Source organism: Ptychodera flava, chromosome 12 (genome assembly GCF_041260155.1).
Source record: "Ptychodera flava strain L36383 chromosome 12, AS_Pfla_20210202, whole genome shotgun sequence".
In the NCBI taxonomy this organism is placed as follows: Eukaryota; Metazoa; Hemichordata; class Enteropneusta; family Ptychoderidae; genus Ptychodera; species Ptychodera flava.
Genome location: NC_091939.1, coordinates 12,833,407 through 12,854,865, shown reverse-complemented (window position 1 = coordinate 12,854,865; position 21,459 = coordinate 12,833,407). Strand labels below are relative to the sequence as shown.

At 38.1% G+C, this 21,459-nt stretch overlaps 1 protein-coding gene and 1 long non-coding RNA gene across 2 annotated transcripts; one reads left to right on the top strand and one right to left on the bottom strand.

Annotated features, from left to right (window-relative positions):
- The first annotated feature begins 11 nt into the window (after nt 1–11).
- On the top strand, nt 12–11,889 carry LOC139145041 (atrial natriuretic peptide receptor 1-like). The gene is made up of 14 exons (XM_070715962.1): nt 12–218; nt 991–1,095; nt 2,097–2,168; nt 3,963–4,134; nt 5,075–5,224; nt 5,657–5,843; nt 6,238–6,375; nt 7,167–7,290; nt 7,983–8,051; nt 9,175–9,448; nt 9,700–9,794; nt 10,424–10,497; nt 10,875–10,925; nt 11,611–11,889. The coding sequence occupies exons 3-14, from the start codon at nt 2,151–2,153 to the stop codon at nt 11,708–11,710; spliced, it is 1,452 nt and encodes a 483-aa protein (XP_070572063.1). The 5' UTR covers nt 12–218; nt 991–1,095; nt 2,097–2,150; the 3' UTR covers nt 11,711–11,889.
- On the bottom strand, nt 2,624–3,423 carry LOC139146097 (uncharacterized). Its single transcript, XR_011555079.1, has 2 exons — nt 3,192–3,423; nt 2,624–2,993 (listed from the first exon to the last, which is right to left on the bottom strand). It is a non-coding gene; the product is annotated as an uncharacterized lncRNA (long non-coding RNA).
- Nucleotides 11,890–21,459: the final 9,570 nt, after the last annotated feature.

The following is a 21,459-nucleotide window of genomic DNA, read 5'->3' as shown; positions in this document are numbered from 1 at the left end:
CACAGCCTGGTACCTCTGGCACTCATTCGCCTTCTGCTCTGTCGAAGCAATCGTCAAGTACGTCCCGAAGTTTGGACGGTAAAAGTTCAGCCCCGTCAAACCGTACCATACAGTACTTCGCAAGGACGGCTACCTACAGAGGCGTTTCAATCGCCCTGAAGAAAATCAATAAAGAGCACATCCAAATCAGCAGAAATGTCTTACTTGAGTTTAATGAGGTTGGTTATATATATGTAATTACGGCATGAAATTGTAATTTGATGTCATTATCATAAACTCGTCGTGACGGTATTACCATTATTGTCTGTATCAGCATCAGCAATACGACCGTCGCTAAAATTCACGTCATCAACAAGACAGTAACCATCATCATCATCTTCATCATCATCATCATCTTCATCATCTTCATCATCATCATCATCATCATCATCTTCATCATCATCATCATCTTCATCATCATCATCATCATCATCATCAATCCATCAAAAGGAAGCAGAACCAGCGGCAAAAATAATAAAAATCACTAACTCAACGTGTTATCACTTCATTTTCACTAATCTGACAATTAAAGGTATACAGTCACCTGTTCATATTTTGCCACAGTTACCATGGAAAGAGAAAATCTAACCTATCACAGATTTTAAGCGGGTGGCCGCTTTTTAAAAACAGCGCCCTCGCATGGGCATTTGAATTCCAAGGAACGCCCTTTTGACCATATATGGGCATATTTAGATTACAGGTGACTGTATACCTTTAAGCTATGACAACTTAAACCCTTTCGATTGTGCATGCGTGGAGGTTGGTGGTATATTTTTAGCTAGCAGTATTACTCACCACCACCATCACCACCACCATCATCATCATCATCATCGTCGTCGTCGTCATCATCATCATCATCAAAAACATTATAAATCCAACAACAGAAAGCAGAAATATCAGCAACAGCAAAGAAAATCACTAACTCAACGTGTTATCACTTCATTTTCACAGATCAGACAATTAAGCCATGACAACTTAAACCCTTTCGTCGGCGCATGCGTTGAGACTGGAAGTATATATTTGGCTTGGCAATATTGCTCTAAAGGCAGCCTGCAGGTAGGAAAGCATATTTATAGATCTAGTTACTTGTTTTATCCTGTGTGTTTCGCATTTGCTGTCTGCTTACTCTTATCTGCTAAAAGAACATTCTAATAGTTTTAATCATGACATTCCAAAGGTGGGTGACTAAGCAGGAATAAAGATATTTTCATTTTCTCTTAATTTCATATGTTCTAGGTTACAATGAGTAAACAAGAAATGCAACGTGGAAAATAGTTTTTGAGATACATCGTAAAGAATTGCGTCATACCATTTGATTTTCAAATAAAACTACTTCATGGCAAATTTCAGTCCTCCAACACGTAGCAAGCTTTATCAAGACCGAATTCAGCATTGCTATTTCCTGTAGGCTCTACAACATTCTTTTACAAATGACTTTTAGATCATATGAAGAAACGTGTGTTGTTGACACGGCGATGAAGGTACACTATGAAATACGTAAATAGTGCCGAGTCAGCATTCTTTTGCAGGTTCTTTTGTACGCTGTGGAAAATTTTGCCGTGTTTGAAATCTAGCACAATGACACCATGCCCATTTTTTATCAAACATTTTTCAAAATGACTTCTCATTCCAAGTCCATAGTAAAAGTTTCAAGAAACAACAATATTACAAGGATGTTTTCTTGCATTTCTGCGCTGAAACCGATGGAACTGACTGATACTGCACTGCCGATGGGCAGTCCTTACCCTGATGGATTGATGGACAAACTTTGTCATCGCTAAACAGTAGATGATAGAGAAACAGACTAACAGCCAGACAGATAGCCGAAAAGCCATACATACATACATACATACATACATACATACATACATACATACATACATACATACATACATACATACATACATACATACATACATACATACATACATACATACATACATACATACATACAGACATACATACATACAGGCAGACAGACAGACAGACAGGGAGATAGGTTGATTGATTGACTGACTGATTAACTGATAGAAATTGATAATGTATACCCCTTCCAGGACGTTCTCCAAAACGATGATTTGAAGTTGGATTCGTCGTTCAGAATTTCTTTCATGACGGACATTGTAAAGGTAAGCAATGGACACGTGACGTCTACGTGATCGACTTGATTTCCGACATGGATCCTCTTGGGTTTTGGTCACTCAACGTATGTGCTGGCCAGAAAATACGTCGACTAATCACAATGAAATTGACTAAAATTATCCTAAGTTATATTAACTACCTTTATATAGATATACCACTCCAGGTCATGTGACATATTGTTCTTGCCATCCATTTATCCCTGAAAACACGACCCACACCTATTGTTCTTATGCAAATAAGTAATCAGTCATACTTTTATTCATATGTAAATAAGTAATCACCACACTTTAATGAAAGAAAATCATTATCATATCAATAAAGTGTAGTGATTACTTACTTAAATATGAAAAAAGTATGACTGATTACTAATTTGCAAGAGAACAATAGGTCAAGTCGAGATGTCTAAAGCATTCACACACATTCAATAACAAAATGAAGACAATTTGTTCAACTGATATGTTATAGCATCACATTTTATAATTCAATTTTAACTTTCTTTGGACCATGCTCAATGTAAGCAACATGATTTGTTGATGAAGACTGTCCATCTTTAGATTCGGCGTCTTCTTGGGTTGGACCAATCTTGTCTGTTTTGTTACATTGTTTTGTCGTAACTTGAGAAACTGGTTTACTTACAGATTCCTCTGATTTAACACTAGATGGAGGTGGTAGTAATATATTCGACACATGCTTTTGTTGTGCAGTAGACATACATTTGAGGCGCGTAAACCGTCATCTGATCTGTGACCTGTTTGTTTTTTGATAAGCTGCTCATCGAATCCCTGATGGTACAGAGATGTTGCCGCATTCACCTGAAATTATCAAACACAAGACATATGTGACAAATATCATGGAAATAAGTGCAGCCTTTTGTAACGTTTTTGGAATAGTCGAAAGAAATTCTGTGATGCTGCCGCACACACAACAAATTGTTTTGGTCAATGAATTTAATTTTATAACTTTACAGAATTCGTTTTGTGTATAAATATTTTAGTAAAAGAATAAATTACCTTGCCAGAATATCCAGTGTGCTGGCAGTCTGGCCAAGCCATCTTGCACATTTGCTTTGTGTGAAGACGTATATTTTTTGGCAGGAGAACTTAATTATCCCTTGGTAAGGGTCTTCGATAGTACAATCCCGTCCGGTGTTATCATCGCCAAGTACTTTTTTATAATTTGAAGTACACATCGTGGATTTTATGCGCTCCGTAGTAGCGGCTGCTCTTATAGGGCAGTTTGCCCGTGTAAAATCCGCTTTGGTTGTTTTTACATGGCCGTCCATGGAACTCTAGGAGGTCTCTTGGGTCATCAGATCAGACAAGTTGACAAGGTCCATCTTGACCAGTCGAAAACACGAAAATGGTATTGAAAGCCTGATGCATCCACGAGGCAATCACATGCATCTACAGATTGAATTCCTTCTCGCTATAGCCAATAACCAACAAGATAGAGTAAGGCAAGCCATTTTATTTAACCAATCAGACTAAAACATTTCCTTCTACACAGGTGCATTATACCACTCTGTAGCCCGTATTCAAATGCAGATTTGCAGTTGACCAGAGCCCTTGTCCTACTTGTCTGGGATAGGTCATTCTCCCAAACTCGCATGCCAGGTGCATAATGACCTCTGTGAACCTTTCGACGTACAATGGGTCACTCCATTCCATTGTGGTATTCAATCAAAAGTAGACGATTTATTGACAGTAATTTTCAAACAAAAACAGTTAAACAAAAAATGTATATGACTTAATCATACCTTGGAATTGCATGTTGTTATCCAGGGAATGGAATATTTGCACAAAAGCAAACACGGTCTGGGATCCCACGGCATCTTGAAGTCGTCCAACTGTCTAGTTGACAGTCGTTGGGTGGTCAAGATTACAGACTACGGACTACCAAGTTTCGTCCAGGGTCAATCGTCAAATGCAGGGGAGGAGCAGGACAAATTCTTGCGTAAGTCGACGCAATGTAAATGACACGCAAAACCCTCATATCACCAGCTGCCAACAGAAGATGTACAATTTTGTCGCCTGCGCATGCCTAGTTGAATGATGTTTACCAACCATAGGGGTTTAGTTTTTACTTGTTAAGCCAGCAATAGCAGCATATTTAGGTTACTTTGATTGTAACAGCACTTGCGTTGTGTTACAATTTCTATTAAACAGAGGTCACAAATTAAGGATTGTTTGATGTTAAGGTATAGGTGACAGCTACTTGGACCGTTAAATTTTTACAATAGTTTTTTGTCGACAGCTTGTGGGGGCTCCTTTTGAAGCTCGTGGAGTAAATAAAGTTTGTACCTTTTTTTTCTATTTTTTTATTTTTTTAAATCGAAAACTCAATTTTACCACATAGAGCCAACACTAGGATAGAGGCCGGGGATGTCGGCCATTTTAAAATTGAGATATCGGTATTTATAAGGTAATTGTATCTCTTGCACCAAATTTTATTCTTGTTTTCCAAAGGGAATGGTATACAGCTCCTTGATTGGAGTTTTTGCAAATAAAAGTTTAAAGTCTTTCAATTCGAGGCGCGCACTGCCTGAAAGGTAGAATATTCCTCGGTGATAGACATCAGACTCAGATTTTTAAGAATACTATGCCAGTATGTTGCTTGTATGTATTCATTTTGAAGACAGAAATGTAAATAAACCTTCTACAGTCTCATTTTTGCGAAAATCGGATATTTTATTCTTCACATAGAATTGAAATAGGATAGTGCCAATTTTTAAGATTCAAATATCAGTATATTTACACCTTTAGTCTCTCCAGTACGAAAATTTGTACCGTGGTGGCTTACGATTTTAATCATTGATTTTTAAAGGGAAGCTGAACTGGCTAGAACTACCAATTCAATATCTATGGGATAATTTTTCAAACTGTGTTTTATTTAGGTAAGTTATGGACGGCTCCAGAAATACTGCGTATGAACTTTCCACCTGCCTGCGGGACTCAGAGTGGTGACGTATACAGTTTTGCGATCATTATGTATGAAATCATTCAAAGGAATGCACCATATACATTTGACAACATCACGCCAAGGGGTAAGCTTTTAAGGTGTACTAATAAACTGTACAGCCAAGCACCCCCAAAAGAATAAAAAATGAAATACCACAGATTTTCCAAACAATCGCTTACCAGCAACTAATAAATCTACCGTAGGTTATGAATTTCCTCTATCCTACACACATGCAAGCACACACTGAGGCACACAGGCACCGATACACACACATCATCTCTCTCTCTCTCTCTCTCTCTCTCTCTCTCTCTCTCTCTCTCTCCTCTCCTCTCTCTCTCTCTCTCTCTCTCACACACACACACCAGAAAAACCACACCACAAACATACATACACTGGTGTATACAGGTGTATATATGCACATATAATGTATGTATCTATCTATCTATCTATCTATCTATCTATCTATCTATCTATGAAAAGCGAATGGGCATTTAATGGACTATCATTCTTTCAACAGATGTGATCAATCGCGTGCGAAATGGTGAGAGTACACCTTTTCGGCCTACGTCACAGAACAACGCAGACGTCATCGATTTCGACAGTGCCGTCATCGATTTGATGCACAAATGTTGGCATGAAAAGCAGGATAGTCGGCCGTCCTTCTCTAAGATACGTGCAGAATTAAGAACAATACTTGGCAAAGAGTGAGTATGATATATAAAGAGGCAAGTCACTGGTACAGACATAGCCTTCCCCTTCCACCTCAAGGCAATTTTTTAATGTTTTGGTTGTCGTTGATACATAATATGCATTATACAAGAATGTTTGCACTCAACCTTGATTGTATATCAGTTAAAAATGTATGGACCAAAGTAAGGCAAAATAAACAACTTGCGATTTCTTTACCATGCCATCGGAAGGTATGATAAGTAAGTCTACATTTTTCTTGGGCCGCGGTCAATTGGAAATTTCACTAGTTTCTGAAACTGAGTGCGAAATTACAAACGCAGTTCCGATCACCGGAACACAATAAAATTAATATATATCAATTTTATTAGAGCTCATTGAATCTCATCTTTGTGTCACTTGATCACTCAGAATCAACATAGTGGACAATATTTTGACCATGATGGAGAAGTATTCCACCAGTTTGGAAGAAATTGTCGATGAAAGAACTGAGCAAGTGATGGAGGAGAAACGGAGGACTGACCGGCTGTTGTACAGAATGCTGCCACCGTAAGACAAACCGTATTTCACACCAAATTTCCGTTGTCTTTTGGAGAGATATGTCGACAGGAATTGATGTGTATTCACCTGACAATGCATGAACTGACGTCTATGACGGCATGTCCTGGTCGCAACCATGTCAGAACAAACAAAACTAGTCTTGTTTTCATAAGTTCTTTAGGATGATTTAAACACCAAAATTACATGTATATATACACACACACATATAAACACACATACGAGGATACATACAAAGATACATACAAAGATACATATATACATACATACATACATACGTACATACATATACATACATACATACATACATACATACATACATACATACATACATACATACATACATACATACATACATACATACATACATACATACATACATACATACATACATACATACATGCATGCATGCATGCATGCATGCATCCATGCATCCATCCATCATCCATCCATCCATCCATACATACATACATACATACATACATACATACATACATACATACATACATACATACATACATACATACATACATACATACATACATACATACATACCTTACATACATACATACATACATACATACAGACAGACAGACAGACAGACAGACAGACAGACAGACAGACAGACAAACCATTTACTCAGACACACACACACATCGCTGGTCCTATGATGATTGAAATCAATTGGAACCAGCGTCTACGTTTTATTCACCTCTCTACGCACAACGCACGCCGACAGTAACTAGCCTTTCCGTAATGTCAGCTTCGTATCCTTCTCTCAGAACCGTGGCAGAAAAGCTGAAGATAGGTAATAAAGTCGACCCGGAGAACTTTGAAAGTGCAACCATCTATTTCTCTGATATCGTGGGATTTGCTGCTTTATCGTCAGAAAGTTCACCGTTCCAAGTAAGTTAAGTTTGTGTGCGTTATTTGACCGGTCAAGGCAGATATTACTTGAAAAGCTGTCAACTCACAGTTTCCAGAAATTTTCATTGATATGTCGTTCGGCTGGATCATATTAAAGAACATTATTTTTAATAAAGTATTCATGATCGCAATTTTATTTTCAGTGATAGACGATCTGTCTATTACTTATTCATTCATTTTCTTCTCATTAACTTCGCTGTCAACTCTTAACCTGGGGAAAAATCACAGGCGCACTTCTCCGGGACACTTCGTATTCTGTATCTTAAGGTAGTGTGCGCCTCGAAAGTGAAAGACTTTAACTTTTGCTCAAACTTTCCTGAATGAAACTTTCAACCATTCTCTTACCAAATCAACAATAAAAATTGGGGGCCACCTTGCAAAGTCTGGATCTAGCGAAACAAATTACTCAACATTTTGCCATATTTGAAATTCAAAATGGCCGCCACCCCTTTGTTAACACTACGGGCGAAAAATTAAATTTTGGATTTTTGAAAAAATAAGCTGGTGAAAGTTTTTCTTTCTTCAAGAGCTTTAAAATGAGCCCCCATAGTGGTAGATCAGAAAAACAGAATTGTAGAAATTTGAGAGTCCGACTCTCTGTCCCCGAAGCGCGTTCTACCTTAATCGCATGCATGTTTGCAATATCCTATTTTTAACTTTTTTCTTCACAGATTGTTGATTTTCTCAACGATTTATATCGCTGCTTTGATGGAATAATTTCAAATCATGACGTATACAAGGTAAAGCCTTACACACAATGTGCGTCAAACGTATCTTTTTTTAGTAATGTTATGTACGAAGAAAAGGTACACTTATAGATGGGTGTAGTAAGAGTGTGCCGAGTTTTACGCGGTAACACAAGTTGGCGTCAGTCGTAAAGTCTAGGGATTTCGTACCGCCCCTTGATTGCACGCTAAATGAAAGAAAATCAGTTTTCACGTTTCTTGATGAGGCAACAGAGAATCAGAGAGTTGTTGCTCGGAATCATCTTCTTCTTTGGAATGTGACGTTCGAAAATACCACAATGTTTATCTGCAATACTTTCTCATGGTGATTTGTCGTAGTTACATGTCACGTTGCTATCGTTTGTGATCACATTTTTCCAAATACAATGGGTTTAACGGTGCCACAACTCTGAGCGTGAGATAGTTTTAGCTTCAGCAAAAATCTTCTAACTTTCAGTTGTAGTCGTTAATACTAAGAACTGATATGTTGTAGATAAGGTCCAATCAACTGTTCAGCTAGCGGTCCAGATATTGCCCCATTCTGGTTTACTGTAACTAATCATTGGAGTCTTGACTTTGAAATACCCAAGCTAATAGTTTTCATGTATTGTACATAGAATGTCGCTGTCTCACACACACAGAGCTGTGTCACCGAATTGAAACCCATCGCAGTATAATATGCAGCATTTACTAGTGATTTTTGACCGATTCAGAGTCAGGCTATACCCTAGAGTATTGTAAACGTTATTGAATTAAATTAAGGACAATCAATTCGCCGAGCTCCGTCCATTTGTGTGTTTGCATTTATTCATCTACTCGCACTTTTTTCTTTGCTAACAAAGGAACTGTAGCAAGTTCTAAAGTTTGATGAATTTCGCGAATGAATAAGTGATGCCAGAAAATTGTCATTGTGCGGAGCTGCCTTCCCGACATTATCCTGAAATGTTGCACAGGAAGGGAGGGCATTTTGAAGTCGGAGAATAAAGCACCAGTCTCATGCGCAGCAAGAGTTATACATAACAGTAAAAAAGGATGTCGCATTTTCGCATCAATTTTTTCCAAATTTCAAGGACCAGAAATGAATCCGTTTTTCCTAACATGACGTTTCTTTTCTGTTTTCTCTCTTCCTCTTTCCGAGGTTGAGACAATTAGCGATGCCTACATGATAGTGTCCGGCCTCCCTCAGAGGAACGGTCATCGCCACACCTCGGAGATCGCCAACTGTGCCCTCGACTTGCTGAGTTCGGTCACCCATTTCCAGATACGTCATCGACCCAAACAGAAGTTGCAGTTGCGCATTGGCATACATACGGGTCCTGTCGTGGCAGGGGTTGTTGGTCTTGTCATGCCTCGGTATTGTTTATTTGGTGATACGGTCAATACTGCCTCTAGGATGGAATCAACTGGAAAGGGTTAGATTCTAAACTGCAAATACTCTTTGATGCTATAGCGTATTTTTCTGTCTGTCTGTCTGTCTGTCTGTCTGTCTGTCTGCCATTTTCTCTCTTCCCGTCCCCTATGTCTCTGTCTCTCTCATGAATGCGAGAAAGATGACTGCCGAGCTGAAGTGTTCCTAAATCCAGTATTTATTTCGTCCAATATGCCACCTTCTGTCGTGTACATACTGTACATAGCTCTGAGCAATATCAACCTTTTCTTACAGCATGCCACATCCACATAAGCAAGCAGACATACACTGCCCTTTGCGATACAAACTTGGGTTACAACATGGCGCCACGAGGTGACATCGACGTTAAGGTAAGCGTCATCTGTGTCAAGTTTCTTCATTTGCGACCCTTCCATCTGTGTGATTTCCACACACAAACACTTTGTGCCAATTTTTCCGCCTGTACAGTACGATTGCCATGTCAAGGTACCAGTTATGCCACAATAATTAAATCGCGTATACGGAATCATTTCCACGTATAGATCATATTTTATTATGAAGATGAGAATGAATGCACACGGATATGTATACGTGATTTTAATAGAATTTACTTATTAATTCTGTGGATCTGGCTAAAAGAAATCTCCAATAAGGTTGTAATTGCCATGTGGAACAAATGAAAACCATATTTTACATCAAACAGAAGATTAATCACATAAACTCATTAAAATGATAATTATATAGGTTCAAACCGTATGTCTATCAATCATGACGATTTCCAACTCTTCTTTGTAGGTTTACAAAATATCACTTAAATACTTTGAAATTTCCCGTGTATCGTCTCCCCTCGTCTTTTCAGTAAATGATCAACACATTTCAACGAAGCTTTATACCATTCGGCAGTTTTATGATAAGATAGGTCTGCGCACGAATTACGGCAATGGCCGCTTTCATGAATTCGATGACATACATTTTATTTATATTGCGACATTCATCCTAGGGCAAGGGCATGGTGACAACTTTCTTTCTCTATGGAAAACGAGGATTCAATAAGCCGTTACCCAAGTTGTCAAAGTAGGTATTGATTTATATTCAATAATTCACCAAACTTTTACCCTCGTTGCCATAATGTTTTAACTAACATCATCGATCGCGCCGCATCATTTTGCAGTAAACGTGAGCCCACTTGGAAACGTGGACGAACAGACGGAAACTGCATTTTAATATACACTCAATTGTGTTGCCGGGAGAACAGTATTCCTCGATCTTATCGTGCCGACAGTACTGATGCTAATATAGTTTACAAACAGCAGTTGTCCTAAGAACGTTGATATCTTCCACATTGATAATTGCGAACATTTAGAGATGTTTACTCTGTATGGGGAAGCAGTCTGGCAGCTGATTGTTCATCATCATAATTTCCTTCTTCCTCTCGTTGTTCTTGTTACTAGCGAATTTAAGAAGTCTGCGAACTTTGATTCCGAGTATGGTGTGCAAGAACCGTAAGTAGGTAGATGACATTCTGTGTCAGAATTAATACATTATTACCCCAGAAAAAATATCTAGAAGAGCAGGTACACTGAAGGGAACTTATTTCCTCCGATTTTTGTGTGACAAGATATAACATGCACGGCATGATTCCCGGTAAGCCAAAATGATAAAAGCTTTCTGTAAAATATGATGATACTGATAATGATCTGTATCATAGTTTTGATTATATATGATAAATTAGGGAGGCTAAAACGTATGGTGAATTTCTGTTTCACAAACAGAGTTGTAATGTCCAATCATTAAAAGAGGTTTCTGCTTTCGATGATTATAAGAGAGCTAGCTTGAACCACAGTTAATATATCGATGAATACCCGGACTCGATGTTCAAAGACAGCCGATGACATGCATCCCGCTACCGAAGCGATTGCGTACTAATCAAGATAAGGCTTGTCCGAATCACCGAGATGGGTATGGTTGGTCATGTTGTGCTGTCAAAGATATGAATCGTACCCTTACACTATGCGGGATGCCAACACTGTGAAGTCCGGTGATGTCCGCTGAAAAACCCGGCAAGGATCTGTCGTCACTAACTTTTGAGTATCAAACTTTACATGACGTCATTGAATATATTAAGCGAACTTCACATTGTCATCTATTGGTCGTAAACATTAAACCTATCTTTCTACCATTTCGCAGAGAAAAGAACCGAGATCATGGCCTTTCTGAAGACGGTCTCATGGAGGGAGCATCCGAGGAAACATTGTCGTCATTGCATAAATTTGCATACTCAAACTAGGAGCTTATGCCAAGCGCATTATTCTGCAGTGACCAAGAAATACCATAATAAATGGCCAATTATTAGTCATGAAGAAATAAACAAATAAAAAAATAATTTATTATTAGTTAACATGTAATGAATGTTCCAATGGTCAGGTTTCGATGTTTATTATTTCATCGACACATGCTCCTAGTTTAGTTCCAGACGATGCGATAAACTTTTAACAGGCGCAATTTTGAGTCGCTTTTGCATAGAATTGTGTGTAACATGGTTGTGTATACGGTAATATTGTATTGCGAAAGTGAAAATTATTCCATGTTTTGCTTGTATAGACATTTTCGTAAAAGTGAATTATCTCCCAAGCTAAGAAGGAGAATATTGATTTTACTTGGTCAAACAATAAATATTGTTGATGTTGTTAACTGTGCGATATTTCGCATGTAGATGTATTGCCCTCGATCAGAGCCAACTGAACGGATTTGGAGTCGAATCAATACTTCGTGGAAAGTTAAGATTTTGCATAAATTTACATATTTTGGCAGCTTACGAGCTACCAACGTGCAATATCTAATGCTCGATTTCGAAGGTAAATTGTGTTCATTTATGTACAGAGTATTACTGAGCATTTCATATGCATGTAAATCAACTTAAAATCAGCTAAAATCAATGTAAGATATTCTTTTGCCTATAGCCATGCACAAAATGGGTGCAGACCCATCGTGTTTTCATCTGAGAAAGCAGAGAAAGCGGCCTACATCACGCACCGTCCATAAACAGATAAAAGGGGTTGTCGGTCCATGATTGACATATTCTTTTATAACCTGGGGTTTCATCGGATATTTAAAAAAAGAAACCTAAAGATATGATTGAAGTGAAATTTGTAGACGATACTCGTGCAAAGCGGGTTCTTAAGGGCGGTAAATCCGTGGCAAAACGCGTCCAACAGTTATTCCTTTTGGATACAAAGAGATGAAAACAAGAAAACTGCTGTCGTATACTGTTTTTCGGCATTTGCTGAAAAAGTGAAAAGTACATGTAAGTTCCTTTTTCATGTTTTTGCTTTTCTCTCCTGTATACTTATTAACGAAACAGGGAGCCCTACTTTCTACAGAGTGGTCTAAGTGCGTCCATTCATTTTACGAATTTTAAACATAACGCAAAATTGACAGTGCAGAGATATTTTAGCTTCTTTTTATAACGTGCGTTCTCATGGGGCGTAATTTATCAACTCAAGAGTTCGTTGTATAACGTTGACCAGTTTTTTATTGTTCATAGTTGGTAGGTTTGTGCATAATTATTTATAGTTTCGATGAATTTCTTTTATAATTATGTCGATTTGCCATGGCAACCTTTCTTGGAAGCTCTGATTATGTTTTGCCAAAGCAAAGCGCCCTCTTAACGAAATTATAGGAAAGTGCACTATTTTCTAATTTGTCCGAAAAATTTAAATTTTCTGAAGATGTACTAGCAATATTTATACTTTATAAACCATAAGTCATTCATGGATAATTTTAATATTACAACAAAGGATGACCATAATAAGTTGCCTAGCTTATACCGGATACCAAAGCTCCACAAAACACCTTAGGTTTATCGCAGGATCTTCAAAATGTTCAACAACAGAGTTATCGAAGATACTGACTTCTGTTCTTTGTACTGTTAAACGGGGACTTCAAGCATACTGTGATGTTGTCTTTTCTCGGAGTGGTATAAATCAAATGTGGATATTAAAAAATTCGAAGGAACTCTTGGAAAATTTGAAATCAAGATCTGTTTCAAAAATAACATCTATTAAAACTTTCGATTTTTCCACATTGTATACCACAATACCACATGATAAATTGAAAGAACGCTTGAAAAACATCATCAACCAAGCATTTTTCTACAAAAACGGTTCACGCCGTTACAAATATGTGGTATTAGGGTATAATTCTACATATTTTGTTAAAAATATTACTAACGCTAAAGTGTTTTATACCGAGAAAGACATTATCAGTATGCTTGATTTCCTCATTGACAACATATTTGTTGATTTGGAGGACACATTTCCAACAGTGTATAGGAATTCCCATGGGCACTAACTGTGCTCCCTTACTTGCCGACTTATTTCTGTTCTCATACGAGGCAGAATTTATCCAGAACCTTATCAAGCAGAAAAAGGTCTCTGTAGCTCGTACTTTCGACCTTACATTTAGATACATAGACGATGGTATTTCATTGAATAACTCTGAATTCAGTAAATATCTCGCTATGATTTATCCTCCAGAATTGGAGATTAAAGAAACTACAGAAACGGCCTCTTTTGCTTCATATCTGGATATTTTACTTGAATTTGACTCTAATGGTCACCTTTCTACTAGGCTATATGACAAGAGAGATGATTTCAACTTTAGTATAATCAATTTTCCACACCTCATCAGTAATATTCCACTCTCACCTGCTTATGGGGTATACATTTCCCAGCTTATTCGATATGCAAGAGCATGCAGTTCATGTGGTGATTTTGTAGAGAGACATGGCCATCTCTCTTACAAACTGTTAAATCAAGGTTACACCAGAGCAAGACTTGTCTCTACATTCAAACGCTTTTTTGGCAGGTATCGCAAGCTGGTAGATAAATACAATATCTCTCTTCGACAAATGATCACTGATGGCATCGGTGACATGGGGCCTTAGTGACCACTACCTATCTGACTTACAGATTGATATATGGCGGGTGCCACATGTGGGGCAGGATGCGCTTACTATTTTCGAAACACCTGACATCACTTCTTGGTCTTTTGGCCAGAGGTCCATATATCTTTCTTTCATGAATTTGACTTTGTTTGTGTACCGTCTATTTACTGTCTGTTCTGTGCTGTTTTGTGTCTATGTTTACAACTATTGTCTTACAATTTTTGACCTAGTGCTATTGGATTACGGATTGGTATAATAGCGATTATTATACAGCCACGCTGTACAGTTTATCATATTTTAATGACAAAAAGGGCATTAAATGACTAGAAATAGTAGAAAATATAGTTGGCATTGTAAAGTTACGATCAGTTCCTCGAACTCAAAACCGAATCCGAAACCGAATTCGGTGTCGAATAAAATCACTACTTCCTATAATTGTCTGCATCGCTTTTGGCAGGAAACTTTGCGCGAGTTCTTCCATCTGGCAACATGTAACTTAGTTTAAGTCAGATTAAGGAAAGGGCCGCAGTCAAAATAAACGGGAAGGTATCAACACAGACCTAAATCATTTTACTGATTCTATTTGCCATAATTCCTGTAACTCAGAGCGAATTGCTTTCGGTAGAATATTTCGACTGAATCACTCAGCCTTCATCAGCTGTTGTGTGATTGTGGAGAGTGCGATGACTTAACTGGTCCACTGATTCAGTCGAAATATTGTACCGAGAGCAATTCGCTCTGAGTTACAGGAATTACGGCCAATAGAATATGATTCCAGAGCAAGGAAACAATACTTTAGTTGTATTTTACTGATTGATACTTAAAGTAGATACATTTCATTGTTTGAACTGTCGAGTGTGACAACTGTTGATATAAGCATTTGCTGCGAAGGTAGCAGTATACGATAACTGAATCAGAGCTTCAAAGAAAGGTTGCCATGGCAATGTAACATTATTATAAAAGAAATACATCGAAACTATAAATAATTATGCACGAACCTACCAACTATGAACAATAACAAACTGGTCCACATTATATAACGAACTCTTGAGTTGATAAGTACGCCCCATGAGAACGCGCGTTATAAAAAGAAGCTAAAATATCTCTGCACTGTCAATTTTGCGTTACGTTGTAAAATTTGTAAAATGAATGGACGCACTTAGACCACTCTGTAGATAGTAGGGCTCCCTGTTTCGTTAATAAGTATACAGGAGAGAAAAGCAAAAACATGAAAAAGGAACTTACATGTACTTTTCACTTTTTCAACAAAAGCTGAAAAACAGTATATGATAGCAGTTTCCTTGTTTTCATCTCTTTGTATCCAAAAGGAATAACTGTTGGACGCGTTTTGCCACGGATTGCGGTACCTGCAATTTTACCTCTGTTCCTATGTGTTTTGCCGAAGTTCCCTTCGATATATTAAAGGGCCAATAATGTTAACTTTTGATGATTTTCTCATTTTTTTTGTTTGTAATGTTAACCATAATTTCTTGTTCTACTTCCCAAAGCATGTTGATATACACGGTACTTAGCTTGTCAACTCAGCTTGTACATGTGTAAACTGTGCTATTATTGTTGACAAGTGAATTGTGGTCCGGACAAGAATTCAACTTTAAACGATAACAGTACATTTTACACACATAAATGATATGTTGACAAGCTGAATAGTGGGTGTTTTAACAATTTTAGGAGTGGAATAGGAATTTGCACTTGATGTACAAAATATTAAGAAACTATATATATATATATATATATATATATATATATAATATATATATATATATATATATATATATATATATATATATATATATATAGATATATATATACTCAAAAATAAGAACACAGTATGTTTGGTTCATATATATATATATATATATATATATATATATATATATATATATATGTGTGTGTGTGTGTGTGTGTGTGTGTGTGTGTGTGTGTGTGTGTGTGTGTACACACACACACTTCTTCTGTCTGATGATATTGCAGGATGCATGAAACTTAGGTCACAGATATCATTACATTGTACTTGAAGTAATTTTCTGTTATCATATATATATATATATATATATATATATATATATATATATATATATATATATATATATATATATATATATATATTATATATATATATATATATATATATATATATATTTGTTATCATTACAAGCCATTAAAAAGTCCATGTGAGCTATTATTGTTTTCTAGTGTGTTATTTTAGATGTTCAGTGTTGTTTGTTATGGTTTCATTGCTTCGACAGTATGTTTCTCCTAGGTTATTTATTAATTGGTCTATTGACCCGAGCACTTGCCACACCCCTGGAAGCAGTGATTCTCTCTCTCTCTCTCTCTCTCTCTCTCTCTCTCTCTCTCTCTCTCTCTCTCTCTCTCTCTCTCTGTCTCTCTCTCTCTCTCTCTCTCTCTCTCTCTCTCTCTCTCTCTCTCTGTACCGTCCAAATTTCCGATTTAATTTTCCTCCTTGGATCTAATGATCTAGTGACTTTTATTGGTGGACTGTTAACTGACGAGAGACACGAGAAGTATTGTAAAGCTTACGAATGCGAAGCAACCACAGCGTTGTCATGACAGGCGTAGTTTTGAATCAACGGGAGTGCAGCAGCGAGTGTGGTTAACTACAACCCCTTTCAGAATTAGAGCGCGAAGCCACTGCAGTGAACTGCAATAAAACTGCTTACACTAATTAGTTTCAGCTGTAGCCGTGGCCACTTTGGTGTTGAACAAGGCTACTTAAAAAAGACCAAAAAGTCTGCTTGTACAAAGGCAAAACTAGCTCTGTCTGAGGCTCGAGTTGTAAATGAGAGTTTACGATTGGCACCCTGTGTTCAAGATTAAGATACAATGTAACATTACCATGCACTGGTCCATGTACAAATCTTTTTTATTTCAACTTCCCCAGACAAACTGTCTGCATGGGACATACAATGTTGTCGACTTTGCCAGCTGGCTACAGCTGAAGCTAATTAGTGTGAGCAGTTTTATTGCAGTTCACTGCAGTGGCTTCGCGCTCTAATTCTGAAAAGGGTTGTAATTAGTGTGAGCACTTTTATTGCAGTTCACTGCAGTGGCTTTGCGCTCTAATTCTGAAAAGGGTTGTATTAGGAGTCCATCACAGACTACCAAGTCGATGTAATAGTTTCCTAGCAAAATAGGACATCTTTGTAACACGGTTACATGGTGGCTAGAGAACTTCAGACCGTTTTCTTCACCGCTCAAGACATGTTTAACCGTATAAAAAGCGAGCTATTCACACACAAAGCACGTTTTCTCTCGAATTCATTACACATAAGAGGGGTAGTGTGGGTCCCGCGCAAGATACGGTGTAGCTCGAGGCTACATTGTCGTGGCCCACCCCATTGACGCTGTACGGCTATCCTCGGCATTCAAAGAGTTGTCTGTTTTGCGAAAGGGCTTGAACCCATCTCAGCGAAGAGACTGACACACCAGACGATGGCCGCCCTTTTCATTTTTTCGTACACAAAATGATAGGGGAATGTTGGCTTAAATTCTTTTTTTCGGAGGGGGGGGGGGAGGTGATAGAGGGAAACTTGGATATTCATTGATTTGTTCGAGAGTCGATCTGGAAATACTATGTTACTTTCACACAAAGACATGGTATATTTTCATTTACCGTGCTGTTAATCTCATCCATAGGTGCTAATAGCAAAACAAAATGGAAAGTCATTGCGTTTCGTAACTTTCATTGCAACAAACCTAACGACAAAGTGAAATGCCATTGCGTTTCCGTAAGATCCACCGATAATTAATGGTAGTTACAAAAAAATACAGACTTGTACAAGACCCTTGTCGACACCCCCTTGCTCATATAAATGAGTAGGCGGTATTTCTATTGTTGGTAATCGAAGTCCATTTAAATTTCTCTGTTGACTTTGACAGTTGCAATGTATATAACACTTAGGCCACGTCAAGCTGGCTATTAGGCACAGGCGCTCGTTAGCTGGGTAGTCTGCTAAATCGATCGATTTTCTGCTCCAGCTATCCATCCCGTAGTCGATATGCCCGCCACTGCAACCTTGTGAGTATTTATTAGGTTGCAGTGGTGGCGGGCATATCGACTACGGGATCGATAGATCGAGGAGAAAATCGATCGCTTTAGCAGACTACCCAGCTAACTAGCGCCTCTGCTATTAGGTTTGTAATGGCTGCATAGAGCCAAGATACTGGAAAAATATTAGTAACATTCTAAAGCTGTACCTGAAAGTCATTCATCTGTTTTGTTCTGTATATCAACCACAGTTCTTGTTCTACTGACCGTTGAAATGTCAGTAAGTGAATTTCGATCGCGACGAAAATTTGATTGTCGACATTACGGAAATGAGAAAGGTCAAACTTACAGCTACTGCCCGGATCCCATTAACAAATATTTTCGTCTAAACTTCAGGCTGGATCGATGGAGTGGTGTTTAAATTTTCTTATTATGAATTTAAAAGATTAAAATTTCATCACATGCTTCAAACAGCCCCACCATTATTTATGAACGACAATAATTTTGTTCCCGAAATAAACCTTCATTATAAAAAAATAAAAGATGCATTTATCTTTTCGCGAAAATTAAATTAAAATTAAGATAAAGCAAGAGAAGTGCGTACTAATTTTGTTTAAGTGTTTTTGAAAAATCTATACAACCCAAGGGGAAGTTTCCCGTTATGAAAAGTATGTTATCATTTGACTTAAAACTGCTGAAAACAGAAGTATACGGCGCCTTTCCTTATAGAGGATGATGCTATCGATACGTCCACTACCTATTCGATAAAATACTGACAGAGGAGGGTGATATTTTTCTAACCCACGGGGTATTGCTCGCAATATTCGTCAGGAAGTTATTATCAGTAAATGTCATATGTGTAACATAATTGGTTTGTAAGGTTGTTTCAAATTTTACTTGCAGTCATCAAGTTGCGTCGAACAACCGACCGATGATAGGGTGTGTAGCTTCTATTGTAATTGTGTAGATATAGCAATACAACCAGTCAGCGGTTGGAACTGATTGGTGTGTGTATTTGTGTGGTTTTCTTGAGGGAAAAGAAACCAGAAACGGTTCAAAATATTCGACCATTGTATGGGTAAAATATTTGGGTCTCTTTTCAGCTTTAACTTTTTAGGCAAAAAATTTTAAGAAGTGACAATGCAAAGACAAGAGTCTGACTCTGACCCAGCTGCTAGGTAATATGACGTAGTAATGTTATACAATCGCCTGTGTCAAAAAGTGCACCAGACAGTATACTCCCCTGTGCGTGTGTGTTTACCCCTGTGCGTGTGTGTTCACTATGGGTCAATATACAGTCCTTTGATCAGTGTTACTACAACAAGAGCCTGTGTGAAATAATCGCTCCGCGCGTTTACACATGAACGCATGATCAATTTCGAAACGAAAGAAACCAAACTGAAAATCTAAATGCCCATTCGCTGAGAAACTTTGCTAATTTGGAAATAAGCATATGATGCTCATTCATTCAGACGATGGCACTTCAGGTACTCTGAGAAATTTTGACCCACCGTCATCGATTTCGGAACATTCATCGAGAAACTAAATAATCAGTCCGCCAGTAAAATTGGCTTTGAGCAAATCGAGGATTTGCAATTGAGCAAAACGAGCTGTTATTTCTTCTCTTCGATAATTAATAGAATAATTTTGTATTCGGGGCTCCTGTCTTTCAAAGGATGCACAAATCGGTAACTGATCGCCCTGTTTCACCTTCAATTCTTGTATTACATCATTTGACGTATGAAAAAGACATTAACGCAGACAGTTTTAAAGTTGCCTTTTCGAAGTTACATTAATAACAATCGCCAGCAGTCTTTTATAGAATGCTACATCTACAATTTCTGTAATTGTCTATCCAAGAAATGTAACTCTCTCCTCGAATGGCAAGGTAATGATTGATTGACAGAGTATGGAACATTTGAACATCATTTATATATTACAAGAGAGTATATGAGAACGAGAGAGAGAGAGAGAGAGAGAGGAGAGAGAGAGAGAAGAAGAGAGAGAGAGAGAGAGAGAGAGAGAGGAGAGAGAGAGAGAGAGAGAGGAAGAGGGAGGAGGGAGGAGGGAGGGAGAGAGAGAGAGAGAGAGAGAGAGAGAGAGAGAGAGAGAGAGAGAGAGAGAGAGAGAGAGAGGAGAGAGAGAGAGAGAGAGGGAGGGAGGGAGGGGAGAGAGATTGCAATGGCGATCAAGTATAGTAAGTACGTTTTATGTACGTGTTTGTTTCTTTTCGTATTTATTAGTAAACACAAATATAAACTACACTCCATTTGCATAACCAGGCTGGCGATCTATGGACCTGGCTTTTGCATGAATCACTCGAAAAGATAGACTCGTCTGCAACTGTGCATTATTAAAACTTGAAACTTTGAAAGTCAACGTCATGTTCCGATTATTCATCGTCCTTGTTCTATTATGAAAAATAAGCAGGACTACACAAATGCGTGGCGAGAATCGATAAGGTGGGACACAAACATGTTAGAGTCTGTGAATTCTTTATTAATCCTAGGCACGGGGATCCATGGTCGCTGATCACGACACCATTTCAGATTGGTTTCTCCCATTACGCTGGATAACCGATTCTAATTGATACAGGAGATCTTTTGAGGACCCAGAAAATCCATGGTAACCGTTTAGAACAGCAGGTCTCCCGCACTCAGTAGAGTTGATACCAACCTCGATAATTATGGCTTAAACTGCTCTCACAGGGTGCATTAATTACTATTTTCTGCAAGCCTTCGCAGGGGATGTACTTACAACCAACCAGTAATGTGGTAAAAAGTTTCGTTACAAAGTTTAAAACTCATTCCTGATATCACGGACGTTACCACTGACAACCGCACGAAACAGCAGGTCAACCGTCGCTGGAGACGAGGCCGTTCCATATTTTTCGGATAGGATAAGTAAAACAGCATACGTACGGTGCGAAGTACTTCACAGGGGTGGATTCAATCACTTGCATATCCCTTTGTTAAAGATTGTCTATCTCGATTCCACTGTAGTTACATATTCCACAGCAATGATTCGACGAGTACGTCCTCCTTGGTCCCGAAAACTAGCC

Coding starts and splice junctions, on each gene's coding strand:
- LOC139145041 (XM_070715962.1), top strand. Junction 6,376..7,166: donor TTGTACAGAATGCTGCCACC/GTAAGACAAACC, acceptor TCCTTCTCTCAG/AACCGTGGCAGAAAAGCTGA. Junction 9,795..10,423: donor GAGGTGACATCGACGTTAAG/GTAAGCGTCATC, acceptor CATTCATCCTAG/GGCAAGGGCATGGTGACAAC.